General features: G+C 30.5%; 1 protein-coding gene across 1 annotated transcript; it reads right to left on the bottom strand.

Moving 5' to 3' along the window:
* Window positions 1-174: 174 nt before the first annotated feature.
* On the bottom strand, window positions 175-26,662 carry LOC120192546 (reticulon-like protein B21). The gene is made up of 11 exons (XM_039195306.1): window positions 25,159-26,662; window positions 24,992-25,051; window positions 24,812-24,911; window positions 24,655-24,729; window positions 24,424-24,568; window positions 24,282-24,351; window positions 23,604-23,669; window positions 22,621-22,743; window positions 22,328-22,447; window positions 7,468-7,472; window positions 175-189 (listed from the first exon to the last, which is right to left on the bottom strand). Exons 1-11 carry the CDS (start codon window positions 26,243-26,245, stop codon window positions 175-177), a joined length of 1,866 nt encoding a protein of 621 aa, XP_039051237.1. The 5' UTR covers window positions 26,246-26,662.
* Window positions 26,663-27,120: the final 458 nt, after the last annotated feature.

Genomic DNA, 27,120 nt, shown 5'->3' on the forward strand with positions numbered 1-27,120 from the left:
TGGAATATGCTAAACTCTGTATCGAAGTAGGAGCAAATGACATTGTTCCTGAACAAGTTGAAGTGGAACTAAAGGATGGAGTAAAGGTCTCAATAACAGTCGAAGTTCCTAGGATGCCAGCTCTGTGTAATTACTGTAAAATTTTCGGCCACAATGAAAAAGGTTGTATGCATTCTAAAAACCATGTTGCTGCAAAAAATCTAATTTGGAGGAAAAAAGAGAAATCTACAAGTGTAGCCGAGACATAACCTTTAGTTGGTGTAATTGAATTGCTGCAAGAGAAAGTAGCTTTTTCTTCAGGAAAAACCAATGAAGATAGTACAACTAAGGACGATTCTGCCAAAAGAAGGAATGAACAAATCGAAGAACAACAAAATCATACTGCCTCTATTGCAAATGATTCTCAAGTCAAAGATCTAACAAAGGAAAACATAGAGAAAAAAGAGGCTCATTAAGCCCTCTCCATAGTGGATCAAACCAGCTCAGACCCAAATGTAGAAACTGTTAAGAACAAAAGTGAATCTTCCTCGACTATTCCTAAAAAAGAACGAGGAATGCTTGCCAAAGAGAAAACAAAAATAGATATTTCAGTTTCCTCAAACAAATTCCAGATTCTTAATGATACTGAGGAAATTCTTCCTGCTTCAATGGAAATTCAAAAGAAATCTCGTGCATCTTCAAAAGGAGTAGCTGCCATAGTAAAGGAGCTTAAGTCGAAAAAGAAAGAAAAGCAAGATAACCAAAAGTGTTTTGTAGTTGGTGGTGGAGGGGAAATGGAAACTCCATCCTAACGAACCTAGCTTTTTGGAATGTAAGAAGACTCAACTGTCCTCATAAGCAAGCAATAGTTATTAGAAGAGCTAACCAAAATAAAATTGACGTGTTCTGTTTGATGGAGACAAGAGTGAAGGAAGACAAGTCTGTAAATATCCTAGGTAACAAATTTCATGGCTGGAATGCAGAAACTAACTATGACCAGGCCTTAAATGGTAGAATATGGATTCTTTAGAGGAAAGGTTTGGACTTCTCGTTAATTAAATCTTCATACCAGTGTATTTCTATCTGAGGGATGTTCCAGAACACTCATATAGTCATCTCAGCAGTATACGACAACAATGACGTTAGTTGGTGTAATTGAATTGCTGCAAGAGAAAGTAGCTTTTTCTTCAGGAAAAACCAATGAAGATAGTACAACTAAGGACGATTCTGCCAAAAGAAGGAATGAACAAATCGAAGAACAACAAAATCATACTGCCTCTATTGCAAATGATTCTCAAGTCAAAGATCTAACAAAGGAAAACATAGAGAAAAAAGAGGCTCATTAAGCCCTCTCCATAGTGGATCAAACCAGCTCAGACCCAAATGTAGAAACTGTTAAGAACAAAAGTGAATCTTCCTCGACTATTCCTAAAAAAGAACGAGGAATGCTTGCCAAAGAGAAAACAAAAATAGATATTTCAGTTTCCTCAAACAAATTCCAGATTCTTAATGATACTGAGGAAATTCTTCCTGCTTCAATGGAAATTCAAAAGAAACCTCGTGCATCTTCAAAAGGAGTAGCTGCCATAGTAAAGGAGCTTAAGTCGAAAAAGAAAGAAAAGCAAGATAACCAAAAGTGTTTTGTAGTTGGTGGTGGAGGGGAAATGGAAACTCCATCCTAACGAACCTAGCTTTTTGGAATGTAAGAAGACTCAACTGTCCTCATAAGCAAGCAATAGTTATTAGAAGAGCTAACCAAAATAAAATTGACGTGTTCTGTTTGATGGAGACAAGAGTGAAGGAAGACAAGTCTGTAAATATCCTAGGTAACAAATTTCATGGCTGGAATGCAGAAACTAACTATGACCAGGCCTTAAATGGTAGAATATGGATTCTTTAGAGGAAAGGTTTGGACTTCTCGTTAATTAAATCTTCATACCAGTGTATTTCTATCTGAGGGATGTTCCAGAACACTCATATAGTCATCTCAGCAGTATACGACAACAATGACGTAATTACCAGAAGACTTCTCTGGCAGCATTTACGCGACCTCCATTCTACTGTTGGCCTCACTCCCTGGATTATTGGTGGAGATATTAACATTATTCTCCACTCAAATGAAAGTTCGGACTATGACCTCATTGGCCCTATATCTACTTCTGACATGAGAGATTTACAAGAAGCACTCACTGATCTTGACCTTTTCGATCACCCATTTTTTGGTCCAACGTACATATGGAGTAACAAGCAACAGATCACCTTCCTTGCAAGGAAACTCGATAGAGTTCTTGTTAACCCTAAATGGGTGTCATCTCTCAAAGACTCGCACGTTGAATTCCATGCCCTTGGTACCTCTGACCATTGTCTTGCTCAAGTCTGGCTCTCTAAAGAAGCTCAAGTTAATCGTCCTAAACCGTTTAAATTCTTCAATTATTGGACCCAGCACCCCGAGTTTCATAGAAGTGGTTATTGAGATATAAGTTATAAGTTGATATTGAAATAATACAATTTTCAATTATTAGAAGAACGAGAATGGGTGATTATTCTTTGAACAAATACGTAAGGGTTATATGAAAAGATTGGGTGTATAATAATACTTACAAGGATTAAAAAATGAGCAAAAACTTGATTTATGTGCAAAGCACATAGAGAATGATGAAAAAGATCAATTGATCCATAATTGTGAGGATTAAGGATTTGGGGTTGCTATCTATATAATGAATAATATTATATGGACTTATAAAGATGTGGACGTATATGAAGAATTGAGTATGGGAAAATGGTAGGTTGTAGCGGTGGCAGGAAATATTAAGGGAAGCAACATGAAAATATTAGAAGACGTGATATTATAAAGGCATGCAGTGAAAATTCGAGGACGAATTTTCTTTAAAGGAGGGAAGATTTGTAACATCCCAAATCATGGTCAGTGATTAAATTGCAAATTTTGAAAGTTTTGTGTTCAATTTAGAAATGAAATTTAAAAGTCTTGGAATTTAAGTAAAGAATTTTAATATTGGATTAAATAACAAAGATGGATGAACTAAAGGGGCAAAATGGTCTTTTCATGGGAAAGATTTTTATCTTCCCTTTTTGAGTATTATAAATGTGGGAAATATGAGAGAGTTCCAGACTTCTCTTCTTCTCTTCTTTTCCACCGTGAAGCCATAAGCAAATGTAAGTTTCTTCATTAGTTGATTATTTGTTCAACTAAAGGTTTGGTTATGATTATTGGATGATAATTAAGCTTAAGGAAAGCTTAAATCATCTTAAAAACAAAGGATGGTGGAATTATGAGAGATTAAAGATTTTGAGTTTTTGAATGAAATCTTGAAATAAAGTTGATAAGTTGAATTTGAAGTTGAATTTGACTTATCAATAGTTGAATTAAGAGATTTGGAGTGATAGAAAAGAATTTAGAACATGTTGAAATTTGAGTTTAATTCTTGAATTTCATTAAGATGAGAGGATTTTGAGAATTAAGATGGATTAAATGAGTACAAATGGGCTTAAGTATGTGTGTTTGAGTTTAGTATATAGAAGAGGTTGAAATATGAAGTGTTTAAGATGAAATGAAGTAAATTTCGTGCTAAAAATATGATTTCTGGGCAAGGGGAATCAGTACCCATTCAAGGGAATCGGTACCAATTCAATGGGGAATTGGTACCCATTCAATGGGGAATCGATACCCCCCTCAAACGAACCAGAAATTCCAGAATCTCATAGGGGAACTGATTCCCCAACAGGAGGGAATCGATTCCCCCTAAAGGAAAATTGTGAATATGGGTTTAATAAGTTCGTTTAAGTTGCTAGTATCCAATTACAAGGTGTACGTATCTAATAATTGCCTTAAAATGTACATTTATGTAGATTCTGAGCATAAGGCAATTCTGGAACATTTGGCAAGTAAGATTGATCAGGGGAAAGATTAGAGATCGAGATTGACTAATGAAACCAGGTGAGTGCATATTCAATAGTATATGGTGTGTGATGGGAATAAGACTTGCGATGAGTCTATTTCCTGAAGTGTTACATATGAATTCATGATTAAAGGCATGAGTTGAATATGAGTGTATGTATGTTTGATTATCTGAATTGATATGTTTTGTATGTGACATGTGGTTTATGTAAAAACACGATTAAGTGTTATTAAGAGAATATAAAATAAGTTATGAAATTATAGGAATATAGAAGATAAGTCGAGAGATATAGGGAAATAGAAATAGATGTAGGGAAATAGAAATAGATGTTTATAAAGAGTCATATGAGAACAAATATAAGTAATATGATAATGAAATATAGGACTATGTGAATACATGGTTATGAGATAAAATATGTAATAATAGGAAAATATGATGAAATTGAGTTTATGAGAAGTGATATGAACTAGGTAAACATGGGTAACAGTATATGCATAATGGAAACATGAGTTGGACAAGTACATAGTGGTATGATTTATTATGAGGATTAGTATAATGGAGCTATATGAAAAGATTATAATGAATATATGAAATTGAATTAAGTAAAGAGATTAAATTAGTACCTAAATAAAAACACTATTAAATGATATATGTTTAGAAATACGACATAATTTATAATCTAAGGGAATACAAAGAAATGGAGCATAAAGTAGATAATATGATATCAGTTATTATATATCTATATGATATATGTCATCAGGTAATATGAAAGGACTCTGAAAATTGATATAAGCTATGAGAAAGTGTTCTAAGTGTTTCTATGTGTTATATGAAGCATATATGATCATATGTGAACAAGATATGATATGTATGTTTATATGAATATCTGAGAAATGATCTAAGCTATATGATATGATATATGTGATTATATGCACTTTGGGATATATGTTATATGATGTGGATCTATGTAACTACGTGAGAAAGTATATAAGCTATGTGACATGTAAATGTGACTCATATGAAAATGTTCTATGAGTAATTGAACTATGTGTTATGTGAAATGATAAGTATAAAAGAAAATGCCCATGTTATGTGTCTTGAGAGCTAGGGGTATATTTGGCATGCCAAGAGTCAAGGGTCTACGCGGTCCTTCGGGACATATATGTATTCTTTGGAACATGTGTGAAGACTGGTGAGACACATACTTGATCCTTGGCATATGTATATGATTCTTAAGGAATGATATGTGGTCCTTCGGGACATATATGTATTCTTTGGAACATGTGTGAAGTCTGGTGAGACACATACTTGATCCCTAGTATATGTATATGATTATTAAGGAATGATATGTGGTCCTTATGGACATTATTATATGGCACTACGGTGCAATTCTACGCGGCACTCCGGTGTAATTCTACGTGGCACTTCGGTGCAATTATACGAGCTGTGGTGACAGCATAGTGCACAACCTCCATAGACTCACATATCTATAGTTCTCACATGTGTACATGGGCTTTGAAAAGAGAACATAATTTGATATAATGATATGTGTATTTCTCTTGACATGGTAGAAGTGCATATATGTCATGGTGATATGAGATGCTATGCGTTTATGTATTATATAATTATAGAAATTAGTAACGTATTGTGGCATATTAAAATATATAATATGTTTATATTCATTATATGCTCATATGAAGGAATTGAAGTAATGACAAGGGAATTAGTAAGGATAAACAGGTTGGTGATATGAGAACAATGTATGTGATATATGTATATGATGTGTGATATGAATTGCATGATATGATATATGTGTGATAAGGGTTATGGTATATGTTACATAATATACATGAATATATGTTGATGTATATGTAAATGAGTTGTATAATTTGATAGCATAAAACAATCATGCATGATTAGTGGGCATGAATTCCATTAGATGTGTTTTCTTTATGCCTCACTAAGTCATCAACTTAGTGTGTGAGTGTTTCACACGTAGGTTCCGGAAAGCTAGAAGAAAAGTGAAGAGGAGCAAGACCGGTCAGTTACTTCTTACCGAAGATCAGATCAGAAAAGATGTCTTGAATTAGATGTATTTTGTATATTGAAAATAGTTGGCATGTAATTAATGTTTTGAATTGTATATACTATGATTGGTTTTGCAAAAACATTTAAGCTCTGAATAGTTCTGGAAATCTTTTGAATAAGTTACATGTATAAAAGTTTTAAATTACTCACTATTTTATACAAGTAAATGTTTTGAAAAGTCAATGTGACATCTCGGACTCGTATCCGGGTCGGGTACGGGTTGGGGTGTTACAAAACTCCTTCAACTCAGACTCGAGGCTCACCAAGTTCTTACTCCAACTGCTAATAATGTCAGTAAAATATGGGACTCACTTCGGGAAAAGAAGGCTAAAGTCCCTTGGCAAAAACTGCTATGGTTTCCCCTGCATATTCCCAAACACAGCCTGATAACTTGGATGGCTTTCCTTGATAAGCTCCCAACAAAGGACAGACTGCTGCGTATAGGACTCATCAACGAAAGCCATTGTGTTCTCTACAATTCTGATCTGGAAACTAGGGAGCATCTTTTTTTCAAATACCCTATTGTTGTCACAATTTGGAAAACAATCTTTTCACTGTTTGGTTTACAATTTCCGATATGTTCCTGGGAGATCTTCATGGCACGGGCCTGCTCTATGTGGAAAGGCAAATCATTACTCACGGTGGTCATGAAGTTAGCTCTCAATGCCATCATTTACATGATTTGGGAAGAGAGAAACAAAAGGGTGTTCCAAAGCCGAGTAAAGTCTACAGAAGCAATTATAAAGGCCATTAAAGATATTGTTAGTCTGCAACTTAGGGGGGAAATTTCAATAGAATAGATGATGTTAATATTACTATATGCAATCATTGGGGTATAGAATATCATTGATTATTTTGTAAGTATTTGTTTTTTGTTTTGGATCCGTGATTGTAATTTTGTATTTGACTGTGTTATTTGGATAATAAAATCTGACTTATCCAAAAAAACAACATCCATAGTAAAAAGGATTATATCCTAAAAGTGGAATTTGTTGTTTCTTGTTCTATAAAACCTTCAAAATATTTGTTTGAAGTCATATAAATCTCGATTAAATCTAGCTTCGAGCTCAAATATATTTTATTTCAAGCGTTAAACTTTCTATAAAGTGCATTTTTATCTGTAATGAGATGTTATTACAAGATTTAAGGGGTCGAATCAAAAAATACTTAAAACCATTATTATCGAAAAATATGTTTTTGGATCTCACATTTTAAGTCCTTTTTTTATCGTATTACATTAAGATAATATATATATAATCACATGTACATTTGGTTAAAGATCACTTGTATTAATATATATGTATCAAGTATTTGTAAATATTTATTTAAATTGTATCTATTTTGAGGATAATCAAATTAAAAAACAAAGAGGGAAAAGTATATCATTTTGACAGTAGTTATATCAGAAACAACAGTCGACAATAGTCGAATAGTAGTGAAGAATGATAAAATATTAGATTAATTTCATAAAATGTCTCGGTACTCTTCTTATACAACTAACGAATGAGTAACCTAAAAAAATAAAATTTATAAATTACAACAAGTGATAACAGTTTTTAAAAAATAATTTGAATTATCAAACTATAAATATAGTATTTATTTTTTTTAAAAAATAATTCTATTGATATTTCTCTTATAATTCAATAAAAATACATGATATTTAATTTTTAAGATAAATTACGTATTTAGTCATTCTTCACGCGGTTTTATTAAGATCGTCTAATTATATATTTTTTTTAAAATTATATGTAACGATATAACGTTATGTTTTGGTCATCTATCATAAAATATTATTGATGATATTTATGTGTCACTATAAGATAATGTCACATTATCTTTAAAAATAAATAAATAAAAATGATATAAAAAATTTACAAAATTATTCTTTCTAAGTTCTAGAATAAAAACTATCTTAATATTTTTCTTATTAATTTGATGTGATTATAAAATAGTATATGTTTGAAATACTTTCAGTTATTTGATAATGAACCCTTATACACCATTGCAAACATAATGTTCAAACCTTAGACCTCAAAATATAACAATGATCTCTTTAACTATTGAGATAACTTGATACGTGTAAAATCATCATAAAATTTAAAAAAATCAATTTGCTAAGTATTTAGATAATTTTAAAAAATTGTTAACAATTAAATTTCTTTAAATTTTAGAAAATAAATACCTATTACTATTTTAAGAACAATTATTTAGTATATTATCTACACAAAAATTTAATTTCACAAAATTTCTTAAAAAATGATATTTTAAAATATATATATTTAAACTTTAAGAGAAATAAAAAACAAAATTGTTGTCATTTTAAAGATACTTAAAAATTATTTTTTTATGATACGTCAAGCGTTTTTCCTGAAAAATCACCAGTGACAGGTATATTTATCGATCTAACATCGGTCAAACTATATTTCCCGATCTAACACCCTTAGCAGTAAAGCGCACCCCCTGTATCGCGCGATATGTTGATTTGGCGTCACGTGGGGTAAGGCGCGCCCCCTGAAGCGCGCCTTATGCTGACATAGATACACGTGGATAAAGCGCGGCCCCTAGGGCGCGCCTTACGCCACGTAGGGGTATAGCGCGGGGCAGGGGCTACGTCATACATTTAACTGATATAATTATATATGGCGCGGTGCAGGTACCGCGCCTTGTTACTTTTCTCGGCTATAAATACCCTTCTCCCCGATTAAGTTTCTCACATCTCCTCATATCTCTCCTCTAAACTTATAAATTAATACAACAATTCCGTCAACGAGTCAATAATTTTGAAAATTTTATCATATTTTATTCAGAAGCTCGTTCAATTTTTCTTTATAAGGTAATTTTGTGATAATTATTTTATTATATTTATTGTTTATTATAATTATTTGAAAAAATATTATACTAATTTTTGTCAATTAATTTATGTGTTTGTAAAATTAGAAAGCGGGAATATACGTCGAAATAGTTTTACGGTACAGGAAATCATATATGGTTGTGGTGGCTGTTGTGAAGGTCCTGTTGGTGTAGCTGAGGATGAACCGAAAGCACCTGCTCTCCGTCCACGAGTCGGGGATGATGGTGCTGTGTCGGTGAACGTCTCTGTCGATGTCGCAGAAAGGTCTGCCCTCGTGCATCCTCGGGAAGCAAAAATGGTTTCCCGTTACTGTTGAACCACTCGTAATAACCGTCAGCAACCATCAAGAGGTCAAGTAAAATGGGCTCTCTATGGGGAAGGCGCCGATGTCGATCCTCCCACAACACGACCCACACATGATGCCTCACCAGCCAATATGTATCTGTCTTGCCGCGTCTATATGTGTTATGCAACTCGTCCATATTGCGAGGTACTTCCGGAATTGGTTGAAAACAACCAAATTACCGGAGCACGCGATCAGTGGAGTGTCACTCAACGGTCGCATAACAGATCAAGGGGACCATCGCCATCCAAACATCTGATGGGCCCCTCAACTCAGGTGGGATCACCGCCCTCACACCATCAGTAGAATATGACACCCATTCAAACTAAAACAAATATATATAATTTTTATTAAAATAATAATCTAATTATAAACTATAATCTAAAATCGATTTTTAAAATTAAAATTCATATATGTGTGCCAGCCTGCTGATCGATGAGAACCCTAATTTTTTCTAAATCATCAGGTAGCTCCTGATTATTTTTCCTATCAGTAGACCACTTATTCGAGGAAAAAAATTATTATACGTTGTATAAAATGATTAATATACGAAATCAGTTTTATAATTACTTCAATAGTAGTGGAAATACGAATGAGTTCTTGACAACGGGACATAAAAAGGGCAATCGATACCATGCCCAAGACTGCAACAACATGAGACATCGGCCGATAGCATTACGCTTGTAGTCAGTGGCTCGACACATCTCTCTGTACAGGAAAGCCAAAGCTGCCGAGCCCCAACTGAGTGATCTGGCCAGATGAAAGTCGCCAAGGTGTCGCAACCACTTGCAGTGAACTTGGTTGCGCAATTTATCCGGCATCAACAACCCTCCTATCAGCTGCAGTATGCATGCTCGTGCATACATTTTAACTTCATCCTCAAACGCGTCCTCGCTCAAATGACGAAAATTGGCATCTAACCAATTTAACGGTATCCGACCACCGTTAAAATTTTCCGGGACACGTCCTAGATTATCCCGACACAAAGCAGTCCATGAACCATGCGCGATCCCCGATATCACATCTCCATCCAGCGAAAGCCCCAGGTGCATAGAAACATCCTTAAGTGTAATCGTGCACTCTCCGCACGGAAGATGGAATGTGTGGGTCTCCAGCCTCCGCCGCTCTACTAAGGCAGAAATCAAGTCTGGCTCTATCTTACAGTGACTCTGATATCTACCTATATAACCGAATCCAGCCTCTACTAAATACGGCAAGACACAGCTAGGTATCACTAACTTAAGATTCCTAATAAAAGGATCTAATACACGGTCCTTCTCCTAAAATTAAATAATTACAAAAACTAATTCTTAATCTAATAATTATGCATTAAATAAATCAATAAATTATTATTAATAATTTAAATTAAATTAAAACGTTAAAATGTTACCGTATCAGCAAAGTGTCGAGATATATAATTTGCATCCAAGCGAAGTAGATCGTCTGCCATTTTATATCTGCAAAAAAATTAAATAAGTAAAATATTAAATAAATTAAATACAAAATATTAAAAATATAATAAAATATACCTTAGAAGAGATTATAAGAGTATTTGAGAGAAGTTGAGAGAATTTGTTGTGATGAAAGTGATTGATGATGGAGGTATTTATAGAGAGGTTTGGGGTATTGAAGTCGGGGTAGTTGTGTAATTACACCTAAGGCGCGCCTTCCTGACGCGTGTCAGATTCACAGGGAAAGCGCGGCCCCTGCCCCGCGCCATAGGTGTAATTACACACCTACCCCGCGTTTTATCCACGTGTATCTATGTCAGCATAAGACGCGCTTCAGGGGGCGCGTCTTACCCTACGTGGCGCCAAATCAACATATAGCATGATGCAGGGGGCACGTTTTACTGCTAAGGATGTTAGATCGAGAAATATAATCTGACCGATGTTAAATCTGTAAATATATCGGTTACCGGTGATTTTTCAAAAAAAACACCGATACATCAAATGATAATTTTTATTTTAATACATAAACTATTTATTTGATGGATATACTTATATACTAATGTATTATATATAAATATTTTAATATTTATCAATAATTTACGGAATAAATGGTTAAAAAATTAGTTAACATCTCTCGTTTCTTCTAGAATGTGAACTCAATGCACACTAAAAATAAAATTCTCATTTTTCTTCTCCCAAGTAAATTGTTAAAAATAATAATATTTTATTGTGGAGCAAATTTTTGTGGGATATGTGGACAGGTTTTGACGACACATTTAAGGGTATTACTTTTTCTATTATTTACAGTATTAATTAAAGCCGGAAATTGGAAGGTATATAGGTCACAATCAAAAGAACATATTAAATCAATATGATTAGCCGTATCGAGTAAAAAAGAAAATATTAAATCGATAGATTATTCGGGCATTTTTTCCCAAATATCACATAACATGTTTTTATTTTCCTGTCAGACACTTATTTAGGCTATTTTTCGATCTAACATCTTTTGCAGAAATATGCATCGTGCTTTAAGTTGATGTGACGTCACGTGCTGATATGACGTCACGTGTTAAAAGGCACGACCCATGCACCACGTCTGATGTCACGTGTAAAAGTTGAGGGCTAATTTTATAAATATTTTTAAAATGATGCTCAATATGAAATTAATTTTTATTAATGTGACATTTGTGTGACAACGTCAACTTTATTTATTTTTTTTGTGTGTGAAAAAAAAAATTATACATTAAAATCTTTAAATATTATTTTTCAAATTATTTTAAAACTCGACAAATTTTAATTTTGCATGAAATTACATAATACATATAATCTAGTATAGGAAAATTTTGAGGGTAAATAATTTAAAATATGAATATTTTTATAAAAGTTTTATAATTAGTATTTCTTTTACAAAATGATGATGATGATAAGAAATATTTTATAATTTAAAAAAATATAAATTTTATATATTTTTGAAAAATTTATTACTTTTAAAATTAATTATTTAAAAATATAAAAAATATTAAAATAAAATTTTAATTATAATTGAGGGATCAAATGAATTATTATTCATTAATTATTTTTTTAACAATAGTTAATAATGTTTATTCATTTTTAATAAAATTAGAAAATAACATTTATTTTATATTTTTTAAAATTTATATTAGAAAGAATATTTTAAATAAAGATGTAATATTTTTTTAACTTTACATTTTTTTATTAAATTTTATTCACTTTTAATTATTTTTTATTGATTTTTAAACATATGGGTTATAATTTAAATGAATCATTTATTCTGCTATTATTTAAATTAATTAAAAAAATTATGATAAAATGTTTCCAAAAAAAGTATAAATACATATATAAAAATCTAAAGATTTTTCTTTCTTTTGTGCTACTCTCTAAACTTGTAATAAAATTCAATAAAAAATAATATAAAATTAAAAAGTATCACTTATATATTTAAAATATAAGAGAAGTAAAATTTAGTGAGTCAATATATAATTTATCCTTTAACTTTGTCGTAATTCAACCATACTCTATCTTTAATGATTTCAATCACCTATCATTAAAGTTTTTTTTTATTAAAAAACAAATAATATTCATATGATTTTTTTTCAAAAAAAATATTCATGTGATTTTTTTATATATGTACTTGAGGGTTGACCGAGGGGATGAATAGTGCCATAGCCCTTGAATATTTCAAAGTTCTATATATTTTAAATATTTTTATAGTATATTTTTATTAAAAATTTATTTTTATCCCTTAAAATTTTATAAATTATCTCCCTTAACCTTAATATAAAATCTTTTGTCTTTCCATGTATTTATCGACCTCAATTCTCAAAATCTTAAACTAAATAATCACCTTAGAAAAACATACACACATAAATCAGCTAGGTATAACTATTAATTTGGCCCTTTTATTTTATACATTCTCTCAATCAATATTTAATTTTTTTATCATAAATTAATATTTTATTGTTCATTTTATCAATATGTTTTATAACACCGTTAAAAGAGATGATATAACATAACAAAATCACAACACTTGATATCATTTATGTTATATATAATATTTGATAAAAAGAAAGTATATAAAAACCACCGCCTTCATTACAATAAACAAATCAATACATTTAAAAAAATGGTTTTTTCTTGCTAAATCAACAACAGGCCAAAAGTAATAATAGAAAAAGAAAAGAAAAAAGAGCGAATAATTACAATGAAATAAATTAAAAAGAAAATTTGTATATGCTGAACCGGTTGTTTCTGGTTCAGGTTTTATTTAATGTGTAATGATAAGTTGTGGAACCCATGCCCTTAGGCCATACGCCTACGCTTGGTATGTCTGTCGTCATTGACCTATTGTCTTCTTAAGGAATCGACCCCACCCATAATTCATAATACTAATAAAACTGGTTTAATCGCATCAACGGTCTTCAAGCCATGAATATATTATAAATTGACATTTGATTTTCAAGCCGAGAGTATGTTCACTTAAAAACTTAATTAGGGTAATACTATTACTTTGAGGACTAAATTAAAATGTTTTTAAAGTTTGAAAGTCAATATAAAATCTAAATTGTAATTTGAGGATATCTTAGTCATAATACATATACAATAAAAATGATTAGTACATTAAATGTATGTACAAATATATTGCTAGAATTCTGTGACATGGATCCCATTTGGTTTGGAAAATTGCTTTATCTACCCTTGTTAAAGATTGATGAACTCAATAAGGTTAAAAGATATAGTATAGTGTTTTATGATAGTTAGTGTCATTTTTCTTATAAGAGGTCAAATGTTTTACGAGATGGTAAAATATGTTGAAATTCAATATTATGTTGAAATTCAATATTATTTGAACATGATGTTATTATTCGTGGTGATACTAATGCAAGTAAACTTAATGCTTATGACAATCCCGTGGATATGATAACTAAATAATTTCTTATAATTAAGTTTAAGCATTGTTTGGATTTGATTAGTATTTTTTGTTGAAGAATATCCTTCAAGGATTTTTTCTTATGAAAAAGGTGAAGAACTTGTTGTTGATAATTCGTGTCAAAGTAAAGATTATTAGAGTCGTGTCATCCTAATTTCGTTTGATCTGACCTAAAATTTTGAGGTGTAACTTACTTGTTGAATAAACAAAATATAAGATAAAATTGCGACCTCGAGTCATTTGATCAACTAGGGGTATCACGATATGAACCTATTGAATTCGTATAAGACTATATTTATGTTATTAGATGCTGATTATGAGTAGATTCATAGTTACGTAAGTTTCATTTATATTCAAGTAATCATTCGTATACATAGTTATTAGAAAAAGAAACTATATATGAGTTGATTAATCCTTAAATCACACAGTTATATTTCTTATCTATGATTTCTCTCGGTTAGCATTTTCACTTAATTTTTCTTATTTTCTTATGTTTTTTCTTAATGCTTTGCGATTGTTTCTAACGTCAATATATAATATTACAACACGGAAAATTCTAAAATGGATGCCAATGTTTGACATCCACTACTAATTTTATAATGTAAAATTTATAAATGAACATTAAATTATATCAAAATGATATTTTTAGATGTCAAACTTTTAAAAGTTATATAATAGACATTAAACTTTTTATTTTGTTACAAAATGTGCACAACACCATTTTTTTTAAAGAAATAATTAATTTTATTCAAAATAAGAAATATCCTAAATTACAATAAAAAATTAAAAATTATAATCGTAATTTAAGCATATAATTAGGACAATTTTCTATAATCATTGAAACAAAACTAACAACTTAAGATCACATAAGGACCATACAAGGAAAGATTAAAATCTAAACAAGAAAACTCGACAAAAGATAGATACAAATAAATATGATTACATCGGCAAACAAACCATAAAAGAGGACAAAGCTACTGAAAGACCATCGACAAACCGCAAATCAGACTCGAGCGACGTGAAAAGCTATCCACGAATGCATAATGATATTCAAATCCAATCCGAGGGTCTAAAGCAGGGAAGATCAACAATATAATAGATAAGTACCATATTGATCAATCGTGGCGATGTCTAATAAACCCTTAGAAAATGATAAATGAAAACAATAACCAAATGGCCGAAAAATGTGCCAAAAGGTGAAAAAAAAAGTGTCAAAAGACAGAAGAAAGCGTGCCCAAAAGGTTGAGGAAAACATGCCATACATGTTGATTTATTGAAAATAAAAAACAAGAGAAATTAAAACGACGGTAAAGAATACATGCAATCGACAACCAACAATAAAGTTGGCGTCGTCGACGATCAACAAAGACAAAAAAAGAAAAAGAGATGAATGACTTACCAATGAGAGAAAACTAGAAGAAAAAACTAAGATTGAAAACTAAATATACAACACCATTATCTATCATTAAAGATGTGACATGACATACTAAATTAATAAAAAAAGTACCTCATTTAACCCTTTAATTGTAGCTAAAATTTCATTTTACTATTACATTTAATTAAAATAATTTTTATTATGTTCATTGAATTGAAAATAAAATGGATATAAATAAAATAAATATTATTATTAGTTTCATATTATAAATATTGAACATATATTGTATAAATTTCTAGATACATCACAAAAAGTTAAGGATTGTTATTTTTATATAAGTTTGAATGTATTTTTTATTAATGTGATACTTTAATTTTCTGAATATATTTTTTAAAATTGTGTTTAAACTTCTTAAACAAAAATCAAGTGCTTGAATCACATCATTTAATAAAAAATATTTGCATTGTTTGATAATTTTATTTTTTGTATCTTGAAAATTAAAAAAAATTAATTTTATAGATACAATCACAATTAATAAATAAATAATTATAAAATAATTGAATGAAAGGTTTTAAAATTATAATTTTTAACTTTAAAAATAAATAGTTTTCATATATATTTTTAAAAATTCTAAATTATTTAAATTATTACTTAAAAATATTGAAAATATCAAAAATGGAATTTTAGTTATAATTGAGAGACTAAATAAGATATTTCCTATTAATTTAGCATGATACTTCACCCCTTTATAATATTTCACGGTCATTATCTATTTTTTAAATAAAATTCAAAGTTTAATGTCTATTTTATAACTTTTAAAAATTATAACAAATAAAAGCATTTTAATAATAAATTTTATTATATTTTTGCATTAATTGTGAATATCGACATACATCGATACAAATTAGTATGTGTCACTCGCTCTGAACTCATCTATTATAAACACTAATATTTTATGTAATAATAAATTGTTTTAGAACGCATATAACAGCTAATGTAATATTAGTTTTTGTTCTTATGTTATTATTTATATTCTAAATCTGAACTAAATAATTTATCTATAGAAATATTAAATAATTTAGGGCCTAACATTCCAAAAGTTTGAGTCCGATCAGATCGGCGACATGGACAGGATGGAATCCGACAGGCACCTAAATAGCTACAAATTGTGTGGAGCTCAATATTTTGATGTCATACTTCATCGCTAGATTGGTGCTTCCATATTAATATAATATGATTGTTGATGTTTAATTTATTTTATAGAAATTGTTAATTTTATAATATGATTGTTGATGTTTGCATTAACCTTGGAATTATGAAATCTCAAATGTCCTTTTTCGAGCGATGAAGTAGATCTTTATGCATAAAATAATGTTAAAATTTTGATTTAAAACCTATTTAATTATAATTATTTATAATACTAATCAAGAAACCTTAACGATTAAGGGATTTATTGTTATCCTTTGAGATCTCGAGTTTAAACATGCATATGCAGGGGTATGAGCATTAATTGTCAAACCTTTGAACAAATATTACATTTTACTTATATCAGTCTTAGTGCTAGTTACTATCATTAATATTTCTTATTTTCTCTTTATTCTATTATATCACATATCGATTCCCCTTTGATTTTTTTAATTTTTTAATAACTTTATCTTTATGACACATTTTTTCCCTGTATTTATGACATGTTTTTCTCTGTCTTTTGGTATATTTTCAGTCATTTGACCGTTCTTTTTTCATTTACCCTTTTTATTAGGGTTAAATTTGACATTGTCACGACTAATAAGATGATACTTATTTGTTATCATGATGATCTTCTGTGCTTTTAACATCGGATTGAATTTGGATATGTAATTTGTCATTCATGGATAATTTTCTTATCTGATTAACGATTTGTCGGTAGTCTTTTAATAGCTTGATCATCTTTTGTAGTTCGCTTGACGATACAATCAGATCTGTCCGTATCTACCTTTCGATCGAGTTTATATGGTTAAATCTTTTAACCTTTTTCTTTTATGATTGTCGCGTGTTCTTAAGTGACTAATTTCTTGTGTTAATGATTATTAATAAATATCATATTATGTCATTATGTGTTTAGTTTACGATTATAATTATAAATATTTATTATAGTTTTAGATATTTCTTATTTTTAATAAAATTAATGGCTTCTATTTATCAAAAAATAAATAAATTTATATATAATATTAATTCTTTAATTAAAAAATATAAATTCATAATTTTTGTATATTACTTTTTAAAGGAAAAGGATGTGAGGTGGGGTGGAATTGAATATCCAATAATAAATCTGAATTTTTTTTCGTCTGTTTGAGAATGGACACTTGGACACGCTGCCTCTCACATTTTAGTTCTGCCATCACTTTCACAGTTTCACTTCTTTATAAACTGTTATTAAAATAAAAAAAAATAATATCAAAACAATATTGGAATTCAAAATATTTATCTAATATAAATTTACTTTAATAAGAATTAAGGGTAAAAGTTAATAACGAGTCATGGTAATTTCGATTATGTAAATTTGGATGTGATTGAGATTTACGTTTATATATTACGTAGAAGATAAATTTCGATAAAGAAAATGTATTTTAGATACTGTAACCATAATAATTACGAGTAATTGAACGATTTATTATTGAGGTGAATTCTTGATAGTAATTTTTTTTATTAAGGTCATTAATATGGATGAAGACTCAAGATGACTCGAGGGGTAGTTGAGATAATTGTTTTCACTCTTAAAATTTTATAAATTCATTTTTTTTTAATTTTTAAAATTTCACCATTTAATATAAAATTATGTCTTCGTTCTTAGACAGAGTAATTGTATAAATTCATTCATATATGAAAATATATAAAATTTTAGTATTTTAAAAATTAATTATAATATATTAACTGTATTGTTTTAATTTTTTTAATATATTGGCATAGGTCCATAGGACCCCGAAAGAGAAGGTCAATACTAATTCTCTCATATTATCGTTATTGTTAAAGTTTAAAAGTAAATTCATTTCATGTTTTCAATTTAGATCTAATAATATTATATTAAATTTTTTAAAAATAAATCATAAAAATCAAGAAAATATAAAGACTAAAATCATAATTAAACTTTTATTTTATAAGTAATAAAATAAAATCCACAAGTGAAAGAGTGACATATGCCTTTGATAGTTCGTGTAGTAGTCTTTTAGTTTATTTATGAAGTAAAAAAAATCCCCATTCTTCACCATCAAATAGGAAAAATAGTTTTCAAACTCGTAATTGAAGATTTTTTTGACTTTTCTTTATTAGGTTGCAAAGTCTATTTAGACAATGACAAATTGGAGTTTGGAAGTGACATAAATTGATTAATTATAGAGATAATTATTAATATTATGGGAATTTAATGGACTAATTATAATTAGTTAGACAATCTCATCATGATTATGACAACTCGATAATATTACAAGCTCTAAAGCACACGGTTTCGTAAGTTTAAAGATTTCAAACTATACTAGTGTTTAAGGATTTTTATTTGAATTTTATTCAATTTGGTCTAAAAAAATTGTAATACGGAGATCCGTATGGTGAAAAATTAATTTTTTTTAAAAAAATGGAGATTTATAATAGATGAGTTCCCTATGATAACAATATAAGTGTGTCTAAGATTTAATATTCGTACACTTGTTTCTAAAAGATAATAAGTCGTATTCAAACGTCAATGACATCAAGAATTATATCGTTTTTAATACATTCCGATTCATAAAACATAAACTATAAAGAATTTATCATCGTTTGTATAAGGTTTAGTGTTCGTACACTTATATATATATATATATAACTAGGGTTTTTTTTATGATTAATGTGTTTTTCGCATCTATCTTGTAATATTTATGTCATTATAGTGAACTTTTTATCTAGTCGTGATTTTTTCTGTCAAAATCCTTTTACATAAATTTGTATGATTGTTTTTCTTTTCTTTTAAATTTGTTATTGATTATTTACTATTATCTTTTTTAGTTTGCAACGCTAGTCGAATTATATTATGCATATAAAATAGTTGAAAATTTGGAAATGAATATTCAGTATAGTTATTAGTTAGATAAAGATTGTGGTAAATATTCAGGTGTGACTCTCATCTTTTGTAAATTATATATTGAATGCCGTTAAATTTTGTTCTAATTTTAAACCCATCATGTGTATGTTTCTACTAAATTTATGCTAATTTAATTCTTGCTAAATTTCGATTATTATATATTTTATAAAAAATAATTCTAGTTATAGACTGTAGTCTACTTAGATATTACTTATAACTTAAATAATAATAATTTTTCGTCAAATATTTGTGTTTCCTTTGCATACGTAGAGCAACCATGTGTATTCTGCTCGTGCATGCATACGTATCTCCCCTCTTAATTTTCTAACATTTTCATATTAGACGACGACTGATTATTTGGATTTTTTTTGCAACTAATTAAGAAAAGGAAATTAGGGTAAATTAATATAATGGGTTCGATTAATTAATCAGGGACGTGTTACATAAACTTTGGACGTGATATATCATATGAAGTTTTCAAATTAAATTATTAGCAATTAGGGCCAACGAGGTTTACATTTAATAAGGAAGATGTTTGGATTTTTTGAGGTTTCATGTAGTTATGACGTCTTAGGTGTGCATAACATTCGTCTCATATTATAATTTAATTCTCGAAATGAATTTTAATATTTTTAAACAATATAATAAGATATACAGTTCCACTTTGTGTTGGATTTCTATAATATAATATTTTTAAACAATATAATAAGTCTTACCATGCTCGATTTGTGGTTGTAATTATGTTAATATATGTCTACAACTCGCAATGTACATTTTTATTTTAAATAAATTTTTTATAATTTTTTTATTTTGATTCCTATATATTTTTTATTCATTTTTTTCATTTTGGTCCTAATAGACACATCACTGAAATTAAAATCAACCAAAGACATCGATGAATATCACCGACTCCGTAAATGTCAATGATAAATGTCGACGACCTTGACCACTTCAAAAAAATTATCATCGTGTATAGAATAATTTTACTAAAATTGTCAACATTTAAGAACGACTTAAAAAAAACTATACTAATTGTTTAACTAATTACCGAGTTACATCGTTTTACTGTTTTTTTTTCATATACACTATCCCTAATTGAGACCATTTTGGTGATTAAACAATGAAAAACTGGGTTTAGACAACAATGATTTTAACCTAATTAGCGGGCCCTATAGTGCAAGTAGCTAGCCAAGTTGAAACTTTAATGGAGAGCAGAGCTTCAGATACGTAGCAATATAAATATTAAAATAAAAAGATATTAGAAAAGTAAGAAAATGGGAACCACAGAGTAGTGATTCAATGGATCGAAGAGACAAAACAAACCATTCAATTGATCACAAACGTCACCCTTTTTCATTACAACATTATTTATTATATTCATTATTGAATAGTATTATAAGTTTATTAATTGCTTATATATGAATGAAGTAAACTATTTTGATGAGCTCAGTCACCTGAGACGTTTACTGAGGGCAAAAGAATAATGAAGGACCCATAAGTAGGTAAATATCTCCATCATGTCGTATAATTAGGCTGGATTTCTTACTAGACATGGCGGAAGCTCATTTGACAGATTAAGAAGGTTTCAGATCCCATGGTAGTGAAGATTCAACCATGATAATACCATCTACTTACCACTTCAATGTTTTATATATTGCATTCCCACTCTACATGTCTTTATCGCTTATAATTTAGCTCCCACGTCTCCACCAAAGTTTTTGGCAATGCATATGATGTGGTTCTGCCTATGCCTGTTCTCAGAGTTGAAGGGTCGACATAGTCGTATAACGAAAAATTATTTAATTTTAAATTCTTAATAAATAATTTATTTAATATTTAAATCTAAAAAATTAAATCATTACCGGATCCAAAATAAAATTGAAGGAAAGGGACTTTCTCACGTTCCATTTAGTTTTGTCTCCTACAATAACTAGGGATATGATGGTGATCTTATTAGAATCTAATGAGTTCTGGTCCAACTCGATAGAGTTTATTTTTTTTATATGATTGTGGATCAAGATAAATTATGTAAAGGGTGAGATCGGATCGGATTCAAATTTAAAATAAAAAATGTCTGATCTAACCCGACTTGATATCATAATATAATTATTTATTTATATATTTAGAAATAATTGCTACAATATCTCTCTTTATATAATTATTTTTCAATTAGGACTCTATTTTATTGAATAAAAATAAATTTTTTTATATTTATATCAGGTTAGGTCAGATATATATTTTTATCTCAAGATTCAAATCGAGTTTTAAGTCGGGTGAAACTTTCTTATACTCGGATCGGATTGAGTTCAAACATAGAAAATATACTTCTTGAGTCTAATTAGATTAACCGAAAATCCAATCTATTATCATGCCTAATCATAATCGACAAAATCATAGTTAAAGAAACAAAATTATCGTTGGCTAGGATCACATATCATAGTTCAAATCTTGCATCACCTGTCCAGAAAAAAAAAATTAAGGGTAGTGAGTACGGTTGTGATTGATTCCATTTAAATAATTATAACTTTTAAATTTAGAAATTATAAACGGTTAAAACACTAGTTTAGAACAATTTTGTTAAAGTTAGCTAGAAAAGCCACATAAACCAAGCATGCATATGGATAGCCCAAAAAGGAAAATAGAGAGAATTTATTATTACTATAAAACTATATATTACAGAATTTGAAGTAAACCCAAAGAAGAAAGAGCCCAAAGCAACATGTAGTGTGTGATATATGCATGGGCCAAAGCTGACTCTTAGGATCGTTTCTTTAGTTTATTTGGTGTCTCCCCACCGGTCCTTGCCATGATTCTTCATTATTGCTCGGCTCGGCTTGGGCCTCAACCCACTCCTCCGTCACTATTCTTTGCTGATAGTATCGGAAGGCCACAAATAGCATGAAAGCTACACACATTTTTTGGACGATGTTAAGTATTTGGACTAAGCAGTAACATTAGTTTTAATTGGAAGATCGAATTATAGTACAAAATTATAAGGATTAAATCTCCAAATTGACTATATTACAAGGACCAAAATCGTAATTTGACTGAAAAAAAGTCAAGCTGAAGTTTGCTTACCGGCCCATATGCGAGCAACAATTGAAGATAGGTTCCAAACCAGGGTGAAGATGGCCACTGCCACGGCTTTTTTATGTGTGCATGACGCCCATGCATCTCGAAAGCGTCTAATCCAAAATTTCCCTTCATATTTTATTTAGTTATAAATAAGTAAGCAACCCGAATCCGCTTAATCCAAACTCGACAATAATCCAAGCCCAAAATCATCTACATGATAAATTTGAATGACCCGAACCCGAAATAATTCAAAAATAATCCAACCAGACTGATCCGATCCAAAACCAACTCAACCTACCCCATTGACACAAATCTACAACAGTTGTGTACTACATCGATCAAATGGACACCCAGCTCTAGTGCTGGAATTCAAAATTCAATCTCTTTTTCAGTCTTAACTCAAATTTTAATGCATTTGAATTAAGACACCAAATTCGATAAAAGCAATATAAATAATAGAGATATTAAAGCATTTTAACCACCAAGTACTACAGCATTAAGCACATTAAACCACTCACCAACCCCATTGAAGATAAAGAATGATAATACAACAAATAATTTATGACCCAATATGTAGACCGCTCTCCTTGATCTTGATGGTACCTACATGTTCATTATTTGATGCCATCTAACTTCCATAATTCATTCATATCGAATTAATTGCATCAGACATCCTAAAACTATTACTCAAACCGTAAATTAATTCTTAAATTTCAGGACGTTCTGGTTGAGCCCTCAAAGTATCAATATTATATCAAACAGGTCTTTCCATCAACCTAATATCAACTTGAAACGTATTTAAAATGCATGTGGTATACTACACGAAAGCTTCGGATCCGGCTCGAAACATGATCATATCAAATCAATCAAAGAAACAAAAAAGAGCCGTTACTAGTACATCAGATCAGACAAACAAGGTCATATGTGGGGGGCAATGATATTTATATGATTGATGGAGAGATTACTGGGATGAGAATTTTTTTTACCGTATGCAGTAATTTGATGAGAATAAGAGCAGCATACTTTTGGAACAGTGAAAACGCCAAAAAATCCTGAGAGAGACACACAATCAACAAGAAACCATGCCTCAGTTGAAAGGTGAAACATGCAATCATTCATTTAGATTTTGTTTTTCACTGAAAACTGTTCTGTTTTCAGTAGTGGCCACCACTACTTCTAACATTATTGTCTAAATGAGGTCAAAATATGGTTTGCATCCTTCCATATGTTCGAACTTACAATTTTGTCCCTTCATTCTTTTATTTGGGGAAGGGGGCGATAAGGGAGGGGATATGGTTTGAACTCGTGAGTCGTGATTAAGTATAAATTAAAGACTTGATAACAAAGCAAGTCTTTTTGCCACTACACCATTGTCTAGTTTAGTACCCTCTATTAGTTCAAATTTGAGATTCAGTCCCTATACTTTAATTTGACATAATTTGATCGTTTATTTTTATGTTGTCACTACTTAATCCATGATAGTTAGCCTGTTAATTATTCTCATTAAAATATTGACAAAAAAGTTTCTTAAAAATACCTTTAAAAAACCATGTCAGCATTTTAACCGAAATAATTAACAGGATAAACTAATGACATTATGAAAATAGTGGATTAAGTGGGGGACCGAAACCATAATTTGACCAAAAGGAAATGAAAAGGCTTACCCAATTTAGCCATTTTCCATATAGTTATGGAGCTGCCACATCTGGCCAAAACAAACAGCAGCACTGCCAACTGCAACTTTTCCCAATTGATCAACTTCTTTAAAAAACAAAACAAAATGGTGTTGAAAAATTGGAAATTTACCTTCATTGTTGTAGAAGGATCACCAGAGAAAAGTGCCCTCAGCTTTAATAAGAACTCATTCAAGTATGGAAGAACCAATTTAAGTACCCAAATTGCTTCTTCTTCTCCAACAACACAGCTTGATTCATCAATATCCACAATTCCCCTGGCATTATTATAGAAAGAAAAAGAAAGGGTTAAATTAAAATTCAGTTTATTTGTTCATTAATGGCATGTGATGCAAGGTGTTACCTGCAGATGACTGATCTGTAAAGGAATATGGCAGCAAGGTAAACAAGTCCCACATAGGAAATTACAGTAATAAAGCTGTTGAAAAGATTGGCCAAAGTGTTTTAGTAATGGACTTTGTGAAGATTGAAAACATTGAAAAAAATGACAATTTTGAGACCTGATGAGGTCTTGTGTGTAAGACGATGAGATGGTGATGAATGTTCCAATCCCGAAGATCAATGCCGATTTTGACACATCTCTCCACATTACCAAATCAACTGAAAAAAGAAGAAGGATTTAAACAAGTTGCAGCTATGAAATCCATCGATCTTACCAAGGAATGAAATCAGTTTTCTACCTAAACTCTGCAATTTGTTCTGAGTTTGTGGAAAACTCTGGTAATGGCAATCATCTGGGGCTGAGAAAGGAAAACAATAAGGTCTATTAGCAACATTCATTCAGCAGTAAAAAAAGCAACAATCTTTATCTCAATACATAGCATCAAATGGAAGCAAACACACTTACAAGGAGTAGATTTTGTAGTTTTTGCAGATGTTGTGTAAACTGAAGTAGCACACTTAACAACTGGTGGTGGTTGCTTATTCACAGTTGAAGAAAATGGTGCAGCTTTGTTATGGAATTGGCTAATTTTCTTCACTTCATTAGCAACTTTACCAGGCTTATTTTCTTGCAACTTTGTCACCGCATTCACAGCTTTGTTGGATTTCTTTTCTTCTGGGAATTTCGTAATTTCATTAGCTTCTTTGTTAGGCTTCTCCACCTCTGGTACATTCATTTCCTTAATGTCAAAGCTTTTCTTTTCATCCCCAATCTCCATTTCTTCTTCTTGTTCTTCTTCTTCTTCTTCATAGAATTCTTCTTCGTCTTCTTCTTCTTCATCATCATCAATATCATCATCAACTGGTATTTCTGGAGATGCTTTGGCCATATTCCCAGTGCTTGAAATGACCATTTCTTGGCACACAGCAAATTCTTTGCAATGCTCCTCAGGCAAAGATCCATCCTTCAAAGTTTCATTCGAGTTCTTCACATTTCTTTCAATCTTTTCATTATCTAAAACCAAAACTTTATTGCCATTTCCATTACCAGAATGAGCTGAGGAGACCTTAACTGTATCTGATTTCGCCTTCCTTACTTGAACCTCAGATCTTAGCTTCTTACTATGAATTGGGGTCCTCTCAATCCCATCAACAGATTTACTAAGATCCCTAACCCCTTTCTTGACCTGAACTGGAATCTTCTTAATCCCACCATCAACAGACAAGCTCAAATCTTTACAATTCTCCATTGAAGATCTTCCTTTAGCCACCCTAATCGGACTCTTCTTGCATTGCTCCTCAGCTTTACCTTTAGCAATCTGAATCGGGTTCTTCTCAAACCCATCAAAGCTCTCACTTTTCCATGTCTTCCTCTTCCCAAAGGCTTGCCCTTTCTTCAAGCCCAACCCCTTATCACTGTTTTCTTCACCATTGCTGTCATCTTCTCCGTTGAAAACCTTAAACCCACCTCTGATTTCATCACTCCTCATCCTGGTCTCCCACACTGAGCCTGCAACAACACTGCTTTTAGCTGCTGTTCTTCTCAAATCCATCACTTTTGTGCCACCTATTTAACTTACCCCTTGTGGTAATCAAGTACTAGTTGGACATGGGCTGTTAATAATTGGATAAGAAATGGGATTCAACACTGGAAAAAGGGGAAAGGGGAGAGAGAGATAATGAGTGAATTGCAAGGGACTCCTGGGGATTTATTGTGGAATATGAGATTACATACAAGGTGGTGGGGTTCAATGATTTGGGGGTGCTGTTTAAGGATCTTTCTCTCTTTTCTTTTGCTTTAGTTCTTCCCTTCGCATAATTGTTCTCTCTTTTTCAGTATCAAAAGGATATCTTAGACCGAGTTAAAGACTGCAATTTCACATGCAAAATGGAGACATTGTCCTCACTGAGAGTTAAAGGCTTTTGCTAATTTTCTTTGGATCTGAGGCAAGAAAAAACTGCAACTTTCTTAATTTTTGTGCTCAATTCTTTAATCAGATTCTAGTTTTTGCCCATTGAATATAATAAGAACTCAAATACCAGTATAGCATGCTCAAATTGTGGTTTTGGCCCCTTTACTATGTTTAATTTGTGAAATTGATAAATTTTTGGTATTTTAAATTGACAAAATCTTCTTATTTTTTTTTGTAATAGTATTCTTTTCTTGTGTTAAAATGAGAATAGATATAACAAAAAAATCTTTACAGACTAATCAAATTCTAATATATTTATATCATCGTCAATCGGTTTAAGAATTATCGATAGAAAAATTGATAATCAACATCATTAATCAATCAAAAATTATATTTTTTTCATGGTAAATATGTTTTTATTAGTTTGAGTAACAACAAGGTAGTATCTGATCGTATATTCTTAATCATTTAAAAATAAACGTTCGAACACCCCTGTAAACGTCACTCGAACTTTG

Source organism: Hibiscus syriacus, unplaced genomic scaffold, assembly GCF_006381635.1.
Source record: "Hibiscus syriacus cultivar Baekdansim isolate YM2019G1 unplaced genomic scaffold, ASM638163v2 tig00116975_pilon, whole genome shotgun sequence".
Lineage (NCBI taxonomy): Eukaryota > Viridiplantae > Streptophyta > Magnoliopsida > Malvales > Malvaceae > Hibiscus > Hibiscus syriacus.